The following is a 19,900-nucleotide window of genomic DNA, read 5'->3' on the forward strand; positions in this document are numbered from 1 at the left end:
TAGATGTTTAAAATGTTTTACTCAATCACTTTGGAAAGCAGTATGGAGGTTCCTCAAAAGACTCCACATAGAGCTCCCCTATGACCCAGCAATCCCACTTTTGATCATTTACCCAAATGATCACAAACAAGACCATATTAAAGCTACCAGTACAATGATGCTAATTGTAGCATTATTTACCATAGTTAAGATATGGAACCAACCCAGATACCCCTCAGTAGATGAATGGATCAAAAAAATGTGGCAAATATATGTATATATACACATATATAGTATATATATGTATACATACATACATATATGTATATATATATGTATATATATATGATGGAATTCTATGCCTCCATCAGAAAGAATGACATTGCCCTATTTGTTAGGAAATGGAAAGACTTGGAAAAATTATATTAAGTGAAGTAAGCCAGGCTCAAAGAAATATAGGTTTTATGGTTTCCCTTATTTGCAATAACAGTATATGCCTAGGACAAACAGAAAAGCTATGTACATATGACCAGATAAGATGATGTTAAGTGAAATGAACCCGAAGATAGGTAGGTACACAAGTGATTTTTTTTCTTTCTTGCTATTGTTCCTAACCTATTTATAATGTACCATGTGATTTTTTTTGTTATTCTTTGTATGTTCCTCCCCCATGGTACAACCCCTGTTTTCATTTTTTTTGATGTCGGTGCCCTGCATCTTGTATATAGGCTTCTCTAGCTTGGGGAGGGGAAGGGAAAAAACAAAATGCTTAAATAAGGATACAGGTTGAGCCATTGTAGCAGTGAGATGTAGAAGACACTATGTTGAAAAACGAACTTTACAATTTAGGTGGGGAGGGGTGGAAGGGGGTGGGGGGAGTGTAGTTGTGGAGGTGGGAGGGAAGGGAGTGTAGGGGGAAAACAAAGGAGGCGGTAACAATGTAACTGTAACCCCTCTGTACACTATTTTTTTTTACAATAAAAACGTATTTAAAAATAAAAATAAAAATATTTACAGGTATAGTCTGAGAAATATACATGTACATGTACACACACACACACACACACACACACACACACACACACACACACACATATGTATATACACTTACATTCAACAGCCCATTTTAATGATGAGATCAATTCAGGGAAACATTTCTTTCATCTCTCCATGTGCCCTTCAGCAGAAGCTGCATGGACACCTTGGGGTGGAATACTCACTGCTATGTGAGACGGCCCCGTGTTTGTTGAACATTTAGTTTCCCTCTGACCTTCATGTCAGTGGCACCCCACCTCACCAGCCAGGTTGGACGATGGAAAATATCTGCAGATAACACTTAAAGTCCTTTGGGGGAAAATCACCCTGGTTGAGAACCACCAATCCTGACACCCATGGTCCCTGATCCTTGAATCACACTTTTGAGGAGAATTATTATTATTAATATTCCTGTTATTACTATTGCAATGCCAAAGAAATAAGTTCATGAGGGGGTGGAGAACTCCATCCACCTTTGAGCAGGTCCATGCTCTGTGAATGTTCACATGTGGGAGTCCCGCCTCCCATGAGATCTTCTGCTTGATTAGGAAGGTGATCCCTGCAGATCCCTGGGGGCCCACTTCTCCTCCCTTGATCATGCTGCCTGCCCTCCTCTTAGTTAAGCAGAGTGAACTGGAGGCTGAGCTGCCAGAGTGCTCAGTTCTCCATGGAATATCTGTGAGGCAAGTCTCCTTTGCTTTTGTCCATATGGCAAGTGGACTTGTGATCCTGATGCCTCAGTTGCCATGTTCTAAAGTCTAAATCTGGAAGGGGAACAGGGGCCACAGTACTGAGGAAGAATCTGGTGCATTTGTGACAGGCAGGGATACTTACCACTATACAAATGAGGAAGTCTTATGGTGTACTTGTCTGGCCACATTCTTCTGCTATGATTAGTTGGGAAAACTGTGAGCTCAGGAACTTTTTTTGGTGTTGTGTCTCTATGTCCAGTACAAAAAAGATTACTATGGCAAGAAGAGCCAAGAAACATGAGTGGGGGTTTGGTTTTGTGATTCTGGATGGCTTCTGCATGTGGTGAAGTGTTCCACTTTAAAAGCAGAGGACTCGGTGCTACGGGGCATATGGCATTTCACAAGGTGATGGCCGTGGGTCTTAGAGACAAGTACTGTGTGAGGCTGGGCATTTAAAGTGTGGCCTTGGTCCTTTGTTCTTTTCAATATGAATCAAACTGCTACAGAGCATCAAACTCAGTGATAAGAAGGTATGACAAATAAATATGTGTATGGAATAAAATAAAAAATAAAAAAGAGAGATACATATCCTCTATTTATTCCAGTGATGTTCCCTAAATGCATTTGGAGTCATTCCGTGAGCCCTGGAGATGGAGTGATATGATATCTCTGCCCTCAGTGGGACAGGTGGCCTCATGGGCCATTATAGTTCAGAATGAGATTCCAAAACATCTTTAGAGAAGAGGAGCCATTGGCCTTGAGGGCCTATGGCTGGAGGAGATGAGTTTCTTGTCTTTGGGAGGAATCCAAGGAAATGTAGGCCTGGAATTTATCTCTGGAGGTAGATATTAATTTGCCTGTTATAGTTTGGCCTCTGAGTCTCTTAGAAGTTGAAACATCTTGCTTTCTTTTCATTTTTTTTGAGAAAGTACCTTTGTTTCTGGATATCATGTAAATCCTCCCTGGGGAAACTAGAGTGTAAATATGGGGAGTCTAGGCTCTTGCAAGCAGTCTGTTCTATGATTGGCTCCGAGGTAGATTTGTCCTGTGACCTAACCATTTGGGGCTGGTGTCTGTCCTCTTTGTTTCTGTAATTGCAATGATGACAATGTGTTCCCTTGAGGTCATGATCTTTTTAGCCTGTTTGGTTAGCTGTTCATATGAGAGGAAATCATCTGGTTCCTGGCTTCAGATGTCTTGGAGTATTACTGTAGGAGGTAAAGTGTAGATAAGCACAGTTCTGAGATACTTCGGTCAAAGTGAAGCATGGACCAGGGCAGTCTGCAAATCTGACAGAGAGCAGACTGGTTGATGTCTAGAGGTGTTTGAAGGATAGAGTCTTAGGGAAGATATGCCGGAGCAAAAGGGAGAACTGTGGACCAATATTAGTCCTATCCTGGAGGAGATGAGGGCCACAGAAAAGAGGAGAATTGTGCAAGGCTGAGCTGGAATGTGGTAATGGTTGAGGTGACCAGGAACCCTGTGTGGAAGGCCAATCTCTGATGGGAGGCAGTAGTAGGATCTATAAGCTGTGACAGAGATCAGGTTTGTGATGGGTGGTGAGTATCAAGAGAGACACAGCAGGACAGCTTTCCTGAGAAGCTGAAATGTACATGGAAAGCCTGAGAACTTTGTTCTTCTAACCAAATTATGCTGGTAGGAATCCATCTATCACTTGATGCTTTGTTATTTCCCTCTTTATTCCAACCACAACTGATTACATTTGCACTTGCTGACTGCATTATTGGGATGTTCTTTCTCCTAAACATTACCACTGCTTACTAATATTTCAATACCATCCTCTCAAAGACAAGTGCGAGAGACATCAATGTAATTTACCCATTTCATAGAGGAGTCTTTTGGTTTATATCATTTTAGGGCATCCCATTCAAATTGCTGCCTCTTAGCAGCAATGGCTGACATCCACAATGTGACTGAATTCATATTTCTGGGACTTTCTTCTAACCAGAAGGTAGAGAGGGTTTGCTTTGTGATATTTCTGCTCTTGTACACAGCGATCGTCCTGGGGAATCTCCTCATCGTGCTCACCGTGGCCACCAGCAGGAGCCTGGGGTCCCCCATGTACTTCTTCCTCTGCCATCTGTCTTTTGTGGAGATCTGCTACTCCTCCTCCACAGCCCCCAAACTCATCTCGGACCTGCTGGCTGAAAGGAAAGCCATCGCTCTGTGGGGCTGCATGGCACAGCTCTTCTTCATGCACTTCTTTGGTGGTACTGAAATTTTCCTGCTCACGTTGATGGCCTATGACCGCTATGTGGCCATCTGCAGGCCCCTGCACTACATCAGCATCATGAACCGGAAGGTGTTAGCAGTTCTGGTGGGAACAGCATGGTTGGGAGGTTTTGTGCATTCCTTTGCTCAGATCCTTCTCATCTTCCACTTGCCCTTCTGCGGCCCCAACATCATTGACCACTATTTCTGTGACATCCTTCCCCTGCTTAAACTCGCCTGTGCAGACACCTACCTCATTGGGTTGGTGATTGTTGCCAATGGGGGCACCCTGTCTGTGATTAGTTTTGTGGTCCTCCTAGCATCCTATGTGGTCATTCTGTGGCACCTGAGGACGCAGAGCGCTGAGGGGCGGCGCAAAGCCCTCTCCACCTGCGGCTCCCATATCACTGTGGTCCTCCTGTTCTTTGTACCTTGTGTCTTCATCTATATGAGGCCTTCTGCCACACTGCCCATGGACAAATTGGTAGCAGTGTTCTACACAGTGATCACTCCCTTTCTGAACCCCATCATCTACTCCCTGAGGAATGCAGAAGTGAAGAAGGCAATGAAGAAGCTGTGGATCAGAACCCTAAAAGTGGATGAGAAATAGAAGCTGAGTGGGATCTTTAGCCCTTGGGTTTGGAATGAATGCTGTTGTGTTTTAAAGTGGAAGGGTATCATTGTTAGGAGGAAAATGCACAGGACTTATTTGCCCTAGATTTATTCTAAATGATATGATTTCCCATTGTTTTAATTTTATTCATTTTATTTTCTCATGGAGGCAATGGACCATAACAAGCCATTTGAGACCCTCCCTTCCCTCCCTCCCTCCCTCCCTCCCTCCTTCCTTCCTTCTTTCCTTCCTTCCTTCCTGCCACTATGTATAATTCTGTGTTAACTATCACAGTAAAACATCTTACTATACATATGATCTGGTCATTTTTAAGTTTACTGTGTTTTACAGCATAAAGTTTTCATGCACAGTATTACACCTAATCACTTACTTTATTAAATTTTATTTTGGTCAGTCATGGGGCTTGAACTCTGGACTTAAGCACTATCCCTTAGCTCTTCAGCTCAAGGCGAGTGCACTACCTCTTGAGCCATTGCGCCACTTCCGGAGTCTTACAGACTTTCCTTCCCTAGGCTGGCTTTGAACTGTGATCCTCAGATCTTAGCCTCCTGAGTAGCTAGGATTACAGGCGTGAGCCACCAGTCCCAGTCTATTAATGCGTTTTTGACTGAATTAAATACTTGTCATTGTTTAAAATTCATTTTCATTATACTTTTATCATCTTTAAGTATATGTGCCATTGTACACAGACTCAGGACCCTGGAAAGACTACCAGAGACCACAACCAATGCAAACAGCAAAAGAGTCGTTTATTTGCAAACTTGTGCTTGGTCCTCCGCGCACTTGGTAAAGGGACACTAAGAAGCCCCAAGCACAAAATCAGCACCGCTTTTATAGTATTGAACAAACAGGTTTAGGGGATTTCCACACAAGCAGTTACATGATTGGTTAACATTTATAAGGATTGCATAGTCATTTTTTATTGGCCCATGTACCGAGGTCTGAGTCCACCCTAACTGCGTTGCCCTTTTTCTGAACTATTGGTCCATGTTTGACGGTTCGATGGTTGCAAAACCATGATGTTCTGTTTCTGGAACACTTGGGCCATTGATCTGTTTCTTAAGGGTGGGTGGGCAGGGTTGATGGCAACCTGCAGTTTTTCCAAGAATTGCTTTTTCTCTCTTGGGTTTACTCTGAGAGCAGCCTAGCACAAGATGGTGGGGTTCATCTCAAAACAGAGTTACTTTGGCTCTTCAGTACAATGGAGTTACCACTCAAGAAAGCAGTTTACAAATACAGTGCACCTCGGTCCATTTCACCCCTCTCACCATTCTTTCCTGTCCTGCCCTTCTCCGATTCCTTTCTTCAATTTTCTCAAGTTTGTAGGATACGCGCTGGATTTTATGACTGTATTCTCCCCATGTTCTCTATTGTTTTATTGATGAGAAAGAATGTTTAAGGGCGTCTCAATGTATAGCCTTATTAATCACAAAGTTAAAGATGGTACTTTATAGCTCTATAACATAGCTTTATGTTTATACTTTATATAATTTATTGAAGTGCTCATCACCATGAATAAAATAAATTGGTGCCATATACCTCTTTATTTGACATGCTGAAGAGTCACACAATATCCTCGCTCCGCTATGCATCCCTAGAGGGTAGAATGTAGAGTCTCACTGTACTAAAACACAATAGAAATTCACATGGAAGGACATTCTACAGAATTATTATGCTTCAAAAGAAATGTTACATAATTGCTTCACATGGAAAGACTCAACAACTTTATGCAGTATGAGAGGGCCACTCATCTGGATTGAATTACGTAACTAACACGAGCCAGGGAAAAATTCTGTAGATGAAATGACAGACTTTGAATCTGTAAATTTGCTGATTTAAAAACTTCCACTGTGTTTGTTTCAGAGAATATCATGTAGCAAGAGAATTACTCATTGGCTTTCTAGAGAGAAAAGAGCGTCAGGTAGCAGTCTTCAAATATTTGCCATTTAATCACAGTATCTGTATACAATGCATCTTGAGCCATGTCATCTCTTCAAGATTTTCACCCCCTTTGACCCACCCATTTCCTTACCTTTCTTAATTTTGTGGTTCATACAATGGATTCTTGACTGTGTTCTCCCCACTTTTCCCCTTCATTTTTCTCCCCTTTCCCCTTGATTCCACTCTCTCTGGTGCTAGTACCCATTTCCTAGTGCTTATTTTGTTGAGCATTAACTCTTTGTAAGGAAGTTCACTATATGAGATCTCTATGAAGTCTACCACTCTTCAGTTAATATATATTTTTTTGCCAGTCCTGAACTCGAGGTCTGGGCACTGTTGCTGAGCTTCTTTTGCTCAAGGCTAGCGCTCTACCACTTGAGCCATAGCACCACTTCCGGCTTTTTGTTTAAACAGTACTGAGGAATTGAACTCAGGGATTCATGCATGTTAGGCAAGCTCTCTACCACTAAGCCACTTTCCCAGCCCCAGGTAATACATTTTAATATTTTGTATACCACTTACAACTTAATTACTTATAGATTTATAGGCACATTCCCTCTACCACAAATGAGGGAAACCATGCAATCTTTGTTTCTCTGGACCTGAGTTAGTTTACCTAATATAATTTTTTCCCAAATCTTTCCATTGCCTTATACATAGCACAATATAATTCTGATGGATGAGTAAAGAGTATATATACCACATTTTCTTAATTTTTTTGCCCATTGAGGAGCATCTGGGCTGATTCCACATCTTGGTTATGGTGAAAAGTGTTTCAATGAATATGGCATAGTTTTCTTTTAGCATAAGAATGTGAAAATAGAGTTCAAATCCTTACAGTGTTTCTTGGAGACTAGAGTTGAGAAGATGGTATCAGGTCAGTACATTGTTTCATAATTTACAGGAGATGCAGTATTGCTACCCAGAGCAGAAGCAGATGCAAATATGGTCACATTCTAGTTCAGTTTCCTATCCCCCGTATCTTTTTGTGGCTCTGGTGATGGGACCCAGAGTTTTACATGCATTAGGCAAATGCTTTACTACTGAGCTGTACTGGCCTAGACTTCTTTGCTTCTTAATGTGATGTCAGGCACTGGTCACATATTCTTATTGGGCAGGTGATTACATCTCAATTTGATCTAAGAGAGAGATTTATTAATTTTATAGATTTGAACAATTATCTTAACCTTCCTAAGACCTAATTCCCCTATCTTTCTAACTGGAATACTAGTTACTATGTTAGAATGTTCTGACTACCTGTGGGATATTGGAAAAATCAGACATGTTAACGATCTTGCTATATCACTCCTGAGCATATATTTGAAGGAGTGTCAGTCAGCTGTAGGGATATCTGTATACCTATGGTCATGGCAGCACTATTCATGATGGCCAAGCAATGGAATCAACTTAGCTCTGCATCAACAGATGACTGGATAAAGAAAAGTGGTATATACACAATGAAGTAAAAGTCATTCAAAAAGAAGAATAGAATTATCATCTGCAGGAAAATGGAACTGGAGATCACTATGTTAGTGAAAACAAGAAAACCTCAGAAAGACAATATTGCATGTTTTTTTTTCTCATAAGTGGAAGCTATAAAAATGAAAAATGAAATATAAATATATAAATATACAAAATAAAAATAAAAAGTCTATAAAAATAAAAAGGGAAGAATATAAAAATAGACTCTCAAATGAAGAGGAGAAGAGAGGGAGAAGGTAGTCAAGAACCCAATGTATTTCTTACCAAAGCAAGAAGAGTAAAGGAAGGGGTGGATAGGGGAGGATGGGTGAGACTGTTGACAGGGGAGACATTGATCAAGATATATTGTGTTCATAAACTGCTTTGCTCAATGGCAACTCTTTTAAAAATAATAATAAAAAATCAGTTAAATAAATAAAAGGGCAAGAGCGGGGAAGGGCAGAGGAAGGGGAGAAGGATAGGGTGATGGAGGGCTGGACTGAAGAATGTTAAGTGCATGTGTGTGTGAAACGGCATGCATAATGAAGCCCATCAAAACTGCTAAAATAAGACACAGGAATGCGCATGAGTGATAGGCGGTTGCTTAGGAAACCATTCAGATTAAGTCGGTAGAGCTAGTTTCTCTGATGCCCTGAGCATGAAAACCATGTGCAAAGAATATGTGGCAAAATTCCTCCATTTTAAAGAATGAGCAGTTTGTAAGAACCTTTTAAGAGGAATTAGGAGTTGGTTTAGCCATGCTAGCAACATGAAGGCAGGCTTATTTTTCTTGTGCTGTTTTCCTATCTTTAAAGTAAATGAGGTGCACAAAATAAGCTTGAAGGCCATTCTGTAACGTGCATTCTATGATCTAGGGATGTCCAAAGTATGTGTGTGAGGTGGTCCAAACCCACTTGATTAAAGTCCTCCTGGAGCTCACTGATTTTATACATCATTGATACAATGAAGTATGAGGCAGAAATGGCCAGCAATTGTGGACCTAGCAGTGACCTGAGGGAATGCGATGCTGGAGCCTCCTCTGTCACTAATTTGAGATTAGAGAGTAAAAATCTCTGGGGCCAGAACAGCAGGGGGCCAATCATGAGGTGTGAGTAGAAGTCTTGTCTTTATAATTGGATTAGTGAGAAAGAAAGAGAGAGAGAGAGAGAGAGAGAGAGAGAGAGAGAGAGAGAGAGAGGAGAGAGAGAGAGAGAGAGGAGAGAGACAGAGACAAAGAAAGAGAGACAGAGAGACAGAGAGAGGTTCCTTAACTTCTGAACAAAGCAACAGGGAAACTGATTTTTGTTCTTCTTAGAAACTCCCCAAACAACCTCCCCAGACAGAGGATTGAACTCTCTCCTATTTTCCATTTTGTACAACTTAAATGCAATAAGCCACTCAGTCCAGCAAACATTTCCCATGTTTTTTCCTTTTCCTGAGGTTTAGGCTAACCCAAATTGATCTGTTTTCCCCCAGCAACTTTCCTAGTTAGGAAGTCACAACTGTGCTGGAATTGTCACACAGAAGTGGCAACACTGGGATTACCAGGTGAGTCTTAGCATTTAGCAACACTTTTATTTTCCTTCCTTCCTTCCTTCCTTCCTTCCTTCCTTCCTTCCTTCCTTCCTTCCTTCCTTCCTTCCTTCCTTCCTTCCTTCCTTCCTTCCTCTCTCTCCCTCCCTCCCCTCTCTCTTTCTTTTTCTTTCTGTACAGTACTCAACTTGAATTCAGGGCTGCTTCTGTGCATATCTGGCATTCTACCACTTGAGCCCCACCTCCCCTAGCAGCCAGCAGTGTCTTTTATTGGAGCAGGTTCTGACTCCATTGTCATGGATGGGAAGACCTTTCAAATGCACTGGTACCTTTTATTGGTGTAATTCTTGCTATACATTCTTCCACACTGAGAACCTTTCTTACATCTCACAGTCAGCTGATGGCCAGACCTTAGATATTACTTCATTAATTTGGGGGTGGGGGTGGGGGGATGGGAAGGGATGGGAAGGGGAAACAAAGGAGGAGGCTACAATGCTTGATAAGAAATGTACTCATTATCTTGCCCATGTAATTGTAACCCCTCTGTACAGTATTTTCACAAAAAAAAGACTATCTGGTAAAACAAGCAAGTTGCCTTACTGCTTGCTTAGAGCAGATGTGATGATCGTTTTCACCAGAGCCCACTGGTAAATGGCCAGAGTGGAACAAGCATTTTCCTCTCTCTCTCTCTCTCTCTCTTTATTTTTGTGTGCCAGTCCTGGGGCTTGATTCAGGGCCTGCGTGCTGTTCCTGAGCTGTTGTGCTCAAGGCTAGCCCTCAACTGCTCTCCCACTTAAGCCGCTAGAGTGGAATAAGTTATTAGTTCAGGAATATTCTTTTGAGAAATTCAAGGGATCTGGCTAAGAACTTCTTATAGCTGAACTTCTGTGGAGGAAAAAATGTATGAAGCCCACATGAGCAGGAATGGATCAAAGCCTATGGAGAAACCCAAATTTTGGCTTGGAGGAGTGGATCAGTAGCAGGGAGCTTGCTTAGTGTGGGTGAGACCCTGGGTTTGATTCCTAGTGCTGTGCAAAGAAATAAAAGAAACCTCATTTTTTCCTGAGGTGAAATATTGAACCAAGATCTATAAGTTTTAGACCAGCCAACACTGACACAATCCTTATATTTCTTTGACTACTTTGTTTTTAGATTTTTTAAAATGGAATTATTTCATGTGTTCTTGGAGAGACTTGGTACAAATGAATCTGTTTTATGACTACAAATGATCTGAAAGATAAGGTTAGCATCAAGGGATCCAACCACATTCGAGGTAAGTTCATTCACTACATCTCTCCTGGGGTTTACTCAATTATGTTCACAAAGAAGAGCTTGTTCTTTTTTTTTTTTAAATCATCACTCACAAAGCCTGCCCTGTGTTGTTTAGAAGATTACCTTGCTTTGGAAGTAGGTACAATAGCAGATGGCTGATTCAGGATCTATACTTAAACCACTCACAGACACCCACGGTACTCTAGATCTGTGCAAGGTGACACAGAGGATGTGAGACACTTAAGCAATCTTTAAGGACTTATGATTTTCCACTGCAGAGATCTCACTGATGTTTGTGAACTACTTGGAGAAGAATTAATCTTTGGTGACAGCGTGCTCCCAAGTTTCCAAGGCAAATTATCTATCTATCTATCTATCTATCTATCTATCTATCTATCTATCTATCTGTCATCTTAGCTTATCTGAGTGAATATGCATGCCCTCTTTTTCAGGACCTCTAAGCTCCACATACTTTATGGGTAGATATTGTAGAAAATTGACCACATTATTTACATGATTACTTTTCTTATGCATTCTCCTATAATAATAGCAATAATAATAATAATCCTATTCTGCTTGGCTTTGTCTTTATTTTAGACATCCTTTTCTCTTTCTGTAGACTTCTTCCTTTTTGGAGGTCTCTATGGAATGAGAATCAGGGAGAGGAATCAGTGGATGAAAAGAGCTAAGATGCAAGTGTTAAGCAGGGGTTATGAAACCTGATTTTCATCTTGGCTCTGAACCAACCAGCTATGAGATTTTGGGTCCCAGATTCCTCTTCAGGAGGATGAGGAACTTATAACTTTTCTTTCAAAATTGGCAATTCTTCTGCTCAGAAGAGGAACCTGGAAGGGGCAGTAGCTGTATTTGATTTGTCTGTGACAGGGTATCTTTGCAGAAAGGAAATCTGGGAAAGGCTCGTTGGACAAATCTCATTTTGCAAAACTTCACAGTTCACAGATTTCCATGATAGGCAAAGTCAAATAGGAAATAAAAAAGTGAGGGATCAGATTTACTTTAGAGATTTGAAAAATGTTCATAGAAATAGTGTGTTGGGGTTAGTCTATCTTAAGCTTGCATGTTCATCCCTACCTTAGGTTTTTCTTTAAAAATTTTTTTATTGTGAAAATACCGTACAGAGGAGTTTCAATTACATGGGCAAGATAATGAGTACATTTCTCATCAAGCATTGTTGCCTTCTCCTTTGTTTCTCCTTCCCATCCCTTTGTCCAGTTAACTTGCTGTCTGATAACAATACTTAGCTTTCAGAATCTCTAGTTTGGCTCCACCATTTAAAACAGAACTAAAGTTACTTCAGATGCTGTAGGCAAAAGTCAGTAGCTAAACACTCTGATGATACCTTTAGAAATTATATCAAATCACATTTCACTTTATATAGAACCAATAATTGTTGATTTCTTTATATGTTTCTTTCATTTCAAATCATTCAAACTTTAACTTTTTGAGGAAAGTTTAATAGTCTTGAGTAAAGATAAAACTATTTTTTTTTCTAAATCTGAAGATTAAAACTCTTCTTAAAAATCTGGTCAGGGTACCAGTCTTTGACACCTCAAATTAGAAGCAACTATAGAAATCACATTTACTTTCAAGCTAAATTTCACAGAAAATACGCAGCTAGTGTTAGTAGACATTTTTTCCTCCAAGAGAGTGAAATTTTCTCACTGCCTCCTGCTAAACATTGTATGTGTAAAACACAGACACATAAGCTGGTTACAAGAGAACCATGGGTAGGTGGTCATGGTGTGTGTGTGTGTGTGTGTGTGTGTGTGTTTTATAGGGAAAGGGCACAATAATCAGGGGATAATATCATGCTTGATTGGTGTGTTAGAAAACTGAGGTACAGAGAGATTGTTACTTGTTAAGGCTCAAACAACTCTTACTTGAACTTAAACAACTCTTACTTGAGCTGAAGGAGTGTAAATGCTTCTTCCATCTCTTATTTCTGCAGTATCTTGAAGCAGTGTGTGAAACAGCATCATATTAGTTTTGCAACACAGGGTGGAATGAATTTTCTATATTAGATGCTGAAGTTTCTCAAGCACCATTGTACTGCAGCTTGTGAAACTAGCCAGACATCAGAAAGAAGCTAAAAGTAAGAAGGGACAGAGACAGGCCCAGGGCATCAGCCACTGTCCTTAGAGGTGGATATGGAGAAGGGGAAATGTATAGTGAGAAACAATAAGACAGAGCATCATTTCAACTGTTAATTAATTAGGTTGAAATAAAATCACACAGCAAAATTTGTCATCTTTATGGAAGAAATGAGTTAATGACTATTCCTAGATCACAGAAAACTCTTCAAAGTCAAGTTGCATCCTGACTATAATCTCCAGCAGTGGATGCTGGTTGTTTTAGCCCCGTGGTTTGTGAAGGCCATGCTTTGGGGGAAAAATCAAGGCACAGAGGGAACTCAAGACAAAGCAGAGTGACAATAGACCTCAGGGCCTGATGTTTCTGATGACTAAGGAGAGCTTTGATTTCTGTATTTCTAGGCAGTCAGCCTCTGAGCTTTAAAACATGGCTGCGGCAAGCAACGTGACTGAAATCCTTTTCCTGGGATTTTCGCAGAACCAGAATGTGCAGAAGGTCATTTCTGTGATATTTCTCCTCTTGTACACAGCGATTGTGTTGGGCAATGGTCTCATTGTAGTCACTGTCACAGCCAACAAAGGACTCACCTGCCCCATGTATTTCTTCCTGAGCTACCTGTCCTTGGTAGAGATGTGTTACTGTTCTGTCACAGCCCCCAAGCTCATCTTCGATTCTTTCCTCACGAAGAGAGTCATTTCTCTCCAGGGCTGCATCACACAGATATTCTTCCTCCATTTCTTTGGTGGCACGGAGATCTTTCTGCTGACCGTGATGGCCTATGACCGCTACGTGGCCATCTGCAAGCCTCTGCACTATGTCTCCCTCATGAACCGCAGGGTGTGCGGCCTCCTGGTGGGAGCAGCCTGGGCTGGGGGCTTGCTGCATTCCGTTGGGCAGACCTTTCTCATTTTCCAGCTGCCCTTCTGTGGGCCCAATGTGATTGATCACTACTTCTGCGATGTCCACCCAGTGCTGAAGCTGGCTTGCGCAGACACCTTCCTCATCAGCCTGCTCATCATCCTCAACGGCGGCTCCATCTCGGTGGTCAGCTTTGCAGGGCTGCTGGCTTCCTACGCGGTCATCCTGAGCAACCTGCGGAGCCGCACGGCCCAAGGGCGGCGCAAGGCCCTGTCCACCTGCGCCTCTCACCTGGCCGTGGTCGGCCTGTTTTTCATACCCTGCTCCTTCGTGTACATGAGGCCCTGTGTCACCCTCCCTGCTGACAAGATCGTGGCTGTCTCTTACACGGTGGTCACGCCTCTCTTAAACCCGGTCATTTACTCCTTCAGGAATGCTGAGATGAAGAACGCCATGCGCCGACTCGTGAGCAGGACGGTGATTTGGGAAGAGAAATAGACGCCTTGAAGCATCCTAGGGAGCAGGGATGGGAAATTGGGGGTACCCACATCCCATTCTGCCTCTCCATTCCCCGGGACATCTTTATGGGATAGGACAAGGTCGAAGTTCTCTAGTGCCACAGTGCTCTGGAAGTAGATGGTCTAGTCCAGAGAGATTGAACTCTTCTACAGCAACTGGGTCAGTGTGGGGGAGGAGGGGAGATGGAGGACTGTCTCAGAGAAAAGTGGCTTTATGGAGTTCAGAGCACCAGAAGTGAAAGGGCAGTGAGGGACTCTATCAGTAATTGCCTGCATCCCTAGAAACTCTACTGAGAATCGGCCCATTGGGCTCAGGTACAGGGGAAACTGACTTAGAAAGCTGTGATCCTCAGATTAGGTATTGAGTCCATCTGGAAGGTCACACCAGCTCATGCTGGAAATTTTAAAGCAATGAATGGAACAGCAGGGTGCTAGACAACTCTGTAGGTGCAAGTTCTATGTCCCATGCACCATTAACATTTTTAACATTTCTTCTTTTTGTTTGGGTCAGGTCGTGGGGCCTGAACTCTGGGCCTGGGCGCTGTCCCTCAGCTCTTCAGCTCAAGGCTAGCACTCTACCACTGAGCCACCTTTCCAGCCCCATTTTTAACATTTCTTTCCCCACCACTGGCTCCTTCTGAACCACCCGGTTTTTGGCCTATTTGTGTTCTCTCAGTCTGGCAACCTCTTGGTTTCTTATTTCTCAAAGATATTCCAACAAAGCACCCAGTACCTTACGCCCTTGGTCAGGCTACTGCCCTCTGCTGCTCCTCCCATGAGTTCTCCACCGACTCCCTCCACTCTTCATTCACAGCTGCTTCTTGATTCAAGTATGGATTATTTAACTATTGTTAGTATCCCATTGTTGCCTATGATCATTTTAGCCATCCTTTTCCAAGCCTTCATTCGAATATCCCCATGGACACTAATTTGAACTCTCTGCAGTTTTCTTCTGCATGCTTGCAGACTAATCATGTTAAAGCAGTTCTTCGATTTCACCACTCCCCCCATCAGAAACCAGCAATGACTTCTCATTGCTTTCTGAAGCAACTACAGGCTACAGACTCCTACTTGATACCGGATTGTCTAGTTTGACACTCAAGTAGGAGTTCCTCAAGTAGAAATGTTCTCAGGGTCTTTTTTTCTTCTCTCTCCCACATTCTCTCTCTCTCTCTCTCCCCCTCCCTCCTTCCCTCCCCTCCTCTCTCTGAAAATAGGATCTCTTCATGTAGCCCAGTGTGGCCTTCAACTAGCGATCCTCCTCCTAAGTGCTAGGATTACAAATATGTACCACTATGCACACAGCACGCATGCTTCTCTATTAATGTTTGTTTTTCCCCAATGGAACTCAGAGGTTCTTGTTTCTGGATGTTCCCTTGTGCCTTCTAATTGTAATATTTCTTTCTTTCACCTCCTATCTGTTAACTCTCAAGGTGTATCATGATTCTATGCTTAGAAAGCTTCCATGATTTTTTTTTTTGGACCCGGTTGTGGGGCCTGAACTCTGGGCCTGGGCGCTGTCCTTCAGCTCTTTAGCTCAAGGCTAGCACTCTACCACTTGAGCCACAGCGCCACTTCCAGCTTTTATTCTTTTTGCTTATGTGGTGCTGAGGATTCGAACCCAGGGCCTCATGCATGCAAGGCAAGCGCTCTACCACTGAGCCAACTTCCCAGCCCAGCTTCCATGATTTTATCTGGAGATATTCTCCATCTTTTTTTTTTTTTTTTTAAAACTGACACAAATCAGCCAGACTCCCTTAAGGACTTTTCTTTCTTGTTTATCTCCACTAGACTGTGACTATTGAGAATATGGCCCGAATATCACACACCTCAGTTTCTTACCCTGAATACTGGCTAGAATGCTGAAAGTAGAGCTCCTTGCTTCTGTGTCCAGCTAAAAATGACTAGTTCTATATCTAACACATGGGATGCGTTCAGTACATATTTATAGAATAAAGAAATGAATAAATATCTATCTTGGCCTTTCTACCAGATGTATTTTCTTGTCAGACTTCTATCTTGCAACTTACCGGGTCTACCAATTCTCTTTGCTTTGATTGTCACTTTATTTTTTTCCTTTTATTAATATATATGAATTGTATAAATGATTTCATTGTAATTTCTCTCTCTTTAGATTGTACATTGATCATATTTGCCCCCCTTTTCTTTCTTATTCCCTCTCTCTCTTTTTTTTTGTTGGTCGTGGGGCCTGAACTCTGGGTCTGGGCACTGTCCCTCAGCTCTTCAGCTCAAGGCTAGTGTGCTACCACTTGAGCCATAGCGCCACTTCTGGCTTTTTTCCTTTTGCTTATGTGGTGCTGAGGAATCGAACCCAGGGCCTCATGCATGCAAAGCAAGTGCTCTACCACTGAGCCACCTTCCCAGCCACTCCCCTCTCTTTTACATCACGATTTAAAAAACCATTTTTAATGATTTTGTTCATCCTAATTTTTTGTTGGTTTTGAACGCAGAACTTTGTGTTTTTGCTAGGCAGGCACTCTACCACTCAAGCCATGGCCCCTAACGCTGATTGCTTATCAGTTATTTTTGAGGATATGTTTTACACTTTTGCCTGGGCTGGCCTAGACTGTGACTCTTCTATTGAAGTTTTTTGGGTAACCCCCAAATCATGATCCTCTTGATTTGTTTTTGCCTCTAGAGTAGTTAGGAATATAGATAAAGGGATCTGCAATGCCCATCCTATTTATTCTATTTTCATACATAATGTACTTGGTCATATTTATCCCCACCACCCTTCCCTTCCACTCTTTCCACTCCCAGCGATTGCCTCCCTCAATCAGTTCCTCTTTTATGTCACACATAAGATGACATGAATGTGCCACAATTATTACTATTATTATTTTTACAATTTTCCTGTCTATGTAACTTGGTTGTTGCCATATATGCTACAGATTGAGTGGCTCAAACCACAAATATATATTTCTCATAGTTCTGAAGGCTCAAAATTTAAGATGAAGTCACCAGCAGATTAAATGACCTGTGAAATGTAGTTACCTGATTCATAGACATCTTGCTATGTCCTCATGATAACAGATCTCTAGGATCTGTTATTTCTTTCTTCTTGTCCTCATACTGGGACTTGATCTCAGGGCCTCATGTTCTTGCTTAGCTTTCTTGCTCAGGTTGCACTCTGCTATTTGAGATAAGACTCCAATTTAACATTTTACTGGGTAATTGGAAATAGACCCTCATGGACTTTTCTGCCCAGGCTGACTTTGAACTGTGATCCTTAGGTCTCAGCCTCCTGAGTTGCTAGGATTTTTGATATATGCTGCCAGAGCCAGACTAGGATATTTTTTAAATAAGGGGATTAATTTCTAGTAAATGTATACAGGTACCACTGTTGTGAATTATTTACTTCCCTAAGGCTTCATCTTTAAATTCTATCAAAGTGAGGTTTAAGATGTACACATACTAAATTTTGAGGGAATACAAACGTTCACAAACAGTCTATATTCACTCCCCTTCAGTGAGCATTATTTTTGTTTTCAAATATGTTCTTCCTTTTTTGTAAACTGCTTGTTGTAATTTTTGTCCATAATTCGATCGAAATTCGATTGAGATACTTGAACTATAAATGTATTACCAAGAGTTCTGTATATGTGGCTTGTCTTTTCACTTTATGCTGTGTTAAAATACTTCTGTTTTCAGTGCAGTTAACAGTATTACATTCTATGTTATCGTTCATATTGTAAGTGATTTTAGTGCCTTGTAAGATTATCTTTCTTATAATCTTTCATATAGATAACCAAATAGTCCGCCATCATTAAGTTGTCCTTTTCTACACTAGTTCATTGAGTCTCTTCTGTCATATATTGGATTTCTGTTTTTGTTTTCCTTCATTACTATAGATCTATAGTATTTTTTTGTAGCTGGTGGGACAAAGTCTTTTAACCCCTTCCTTCCTTCCTTCCTTCCTTCCAGCAGTCACCTATCTTTTATTTTTAGAAAATTTCAAAACTGAAAATTTCAAATTTAACTCAATAAACAATTTGGATTTTTCTTGGAATTGTAGTGTATCTGCAAATCAATTTTGGAACAACTTACTACATTTTATGAGATGGAATTATCCAAGAGTGTGGGATAATTCTTACATGGTTAGTTACTGAAAATAAAGTTGTTGTATTTTTTTGTGGAGCTGGGGATTGAATCCAGGGCTTGGTACATGATTGGAAATCTCTCTGGCACCAAGTTACATCTCCACCAACATTAAAAAAAATCACTTTGAAAAAAATTAAAAGCATAGATTTCTAGGCACGTGATTTATTTCCTGTGGAACCTAAAAGGAAAACAAAGCAAACAAGTCAGTGACTGGGAGAAATCTAGGATGTCATTCAAGAACATGCCAGTAGGGGTCACTTCAGCCTGCTAGTCAAAGAAGCAAGACTTGTTTCGACTTAACACAAAGGAGTGTAGCATTCATACTTTCATGGCCGTTAAATAGAAGCTAGAGGCTTCTCTGGGGATGAGTTGGGGGCATAAAATCCTTAGTAATTTTCTCCATTCCTTAATGAAGGAAAAATTGACTCTAGCAGCCCCAAAGCAGCAGATTTAACTGTTGGAAGTGAAAGCATATAACAGTTAAGTGAAGAAAGCCAGACCCAAAGAAACATAGGTCCCATGGTTTCCCTTATTTGCAATAACTAGTATATGTCTAGGACAAGCAGAAAAGGTTAAAAAGCTATGTACATATGACCATATAAGATGATGCTAAGTGAAATGAACCCCAAGATAGAGACACAAGAGGGTTTTTCCTTTGTCGCTGTTGTTTTTAATGTACTATGTGATTTTTTGGGTTTCTTTTGTATGTTCTTCCCCCATGGTATAATTCCTGTTGTTACTGTATTTTATTCTGGTGCCTTGCATCTTGTATATACATTTTTATAATTTGGGGAGGGGAAGGGAAATAACAAAATGTTGAAGTAAGGATACAATTGACCCATTGTAACAATGAGATGTACAAGACACTATGTTGAAAACAAACTTTACAACTTGCAGGGGAGGGAATAGTTGGGGAGGTGGGGAGGGAAGGGATGGTAGGGAAAAAACAAAGGAGGGGTAACAATGCTCTATAGGAAATGTACTCATTACCTTACTCATGTGACTGTAACCCCTCTGTACAGTATCTTTACAATAAAAAAAGATTATTAACAGCAACAAGAAATAGAAAGGAGTATGGACAGGGATACAGGTGCACCCTGACATTCAGTGAACTCTCTTCACTATGCCTGAGGGTTAGAGTAGGGCCACAGGAATCTCCAGTTGGACTGAAATCAGCAGGCTGGTTACATTGTCAGTTATTTGAGATATTTAGAAAAAGATGTGGGAGGACTACATTGTGGAAAAGTTCATAATGATCGGCTCAATTCTTTGCTAAATTTTGGTATATTTTAGTGAGCTGTAGTATGTATGAATGCCATTTAATAACTTTATTGTACTATTTTGTTTAAACTAACTTTCACACAATGGATATAGGTTTTAATTTTTTCCTACAAAAGCAGGGAAAAGTAGGCTCATATCTGTATTTCTGGCTACGCAGGAGGCTGAGATCTGAGCATCGTTCTTTTTTTTTTTTAAATTTAATTTAATTTTATTTGTGAACATACTGTACA

At 41.1% G+C, this 19,900-nt stretch overlaps 2 protein-coding genes across 2 annotated transcripts; both read left to right on the forward strand.

Annotated features, from left to right (window-relative positions):
• The first annotated feature begins 3,618 nt into the window (after nucleotides 1-3,618).
• LOC122105101 (olfactory receptor 4X2-like) lies at nucleotides 3,619-4,548 on the forward strand. The gene has a single exon (XM_042676215.1). It carries the CDS (start codon nucleotides 3,619-3,621, stop codon nucleotides 4,546-4,548), a length of 930 nt encoding a protein of 309 aa, XP_042532149.1.
• Nucleotides 4,549-13,317: 8,769 nt separating this feature from the next.
• On the forward strand, nucleotides 13,318-14,247 carry LOC122105191 (olfactory receptor 4X1). Its single transcript, XM_042676334.1, has one exon. It carries the CDS (start codon nucleotides 13,318-13,320, stop codon nucleotides 14,245-14,247), a length of 930 nt encoding a protein of 309 aa, XP_042532268.1.
• Nucleotides 14,248-19,900: the final 5,653 nt, after the last annotated feature.

The sequence above is a fragment of the Dipodomys spectabilis genome, unplaced genomic scaffold (genome assembly GCF_019054845.1).
Source record: "Dipodomys spectabilis isolate Male_0828 unplaced genomic scaffold, ASM1905484v1 ptg000030l, whole genome shotgun sequence".
Lineage (NCBI taxonomy): Eukaryota > Metazoa > Chordata > Mammalia > Rodentia > Heteromyidae > Dipodomys > Dipodomys spectabilis.

What these genes read in the sequence shown, in the direction of transcription:
- LOC122105101 (XM_042676215.1), top strand. Translation starts at nt 3,619, where the DNA reads ATGGCTGACATCCACAATGTGACTGAATTCATATTTCTGGGACTTTCT.
- LOC122105191 (XM_042676334.1), top strand. Translation starts at nt 13,318, where the DNA reads ATGGCTGCGGCAAGCAACGTGACTGAAATCCTTTTCCTGGGATTTTCG.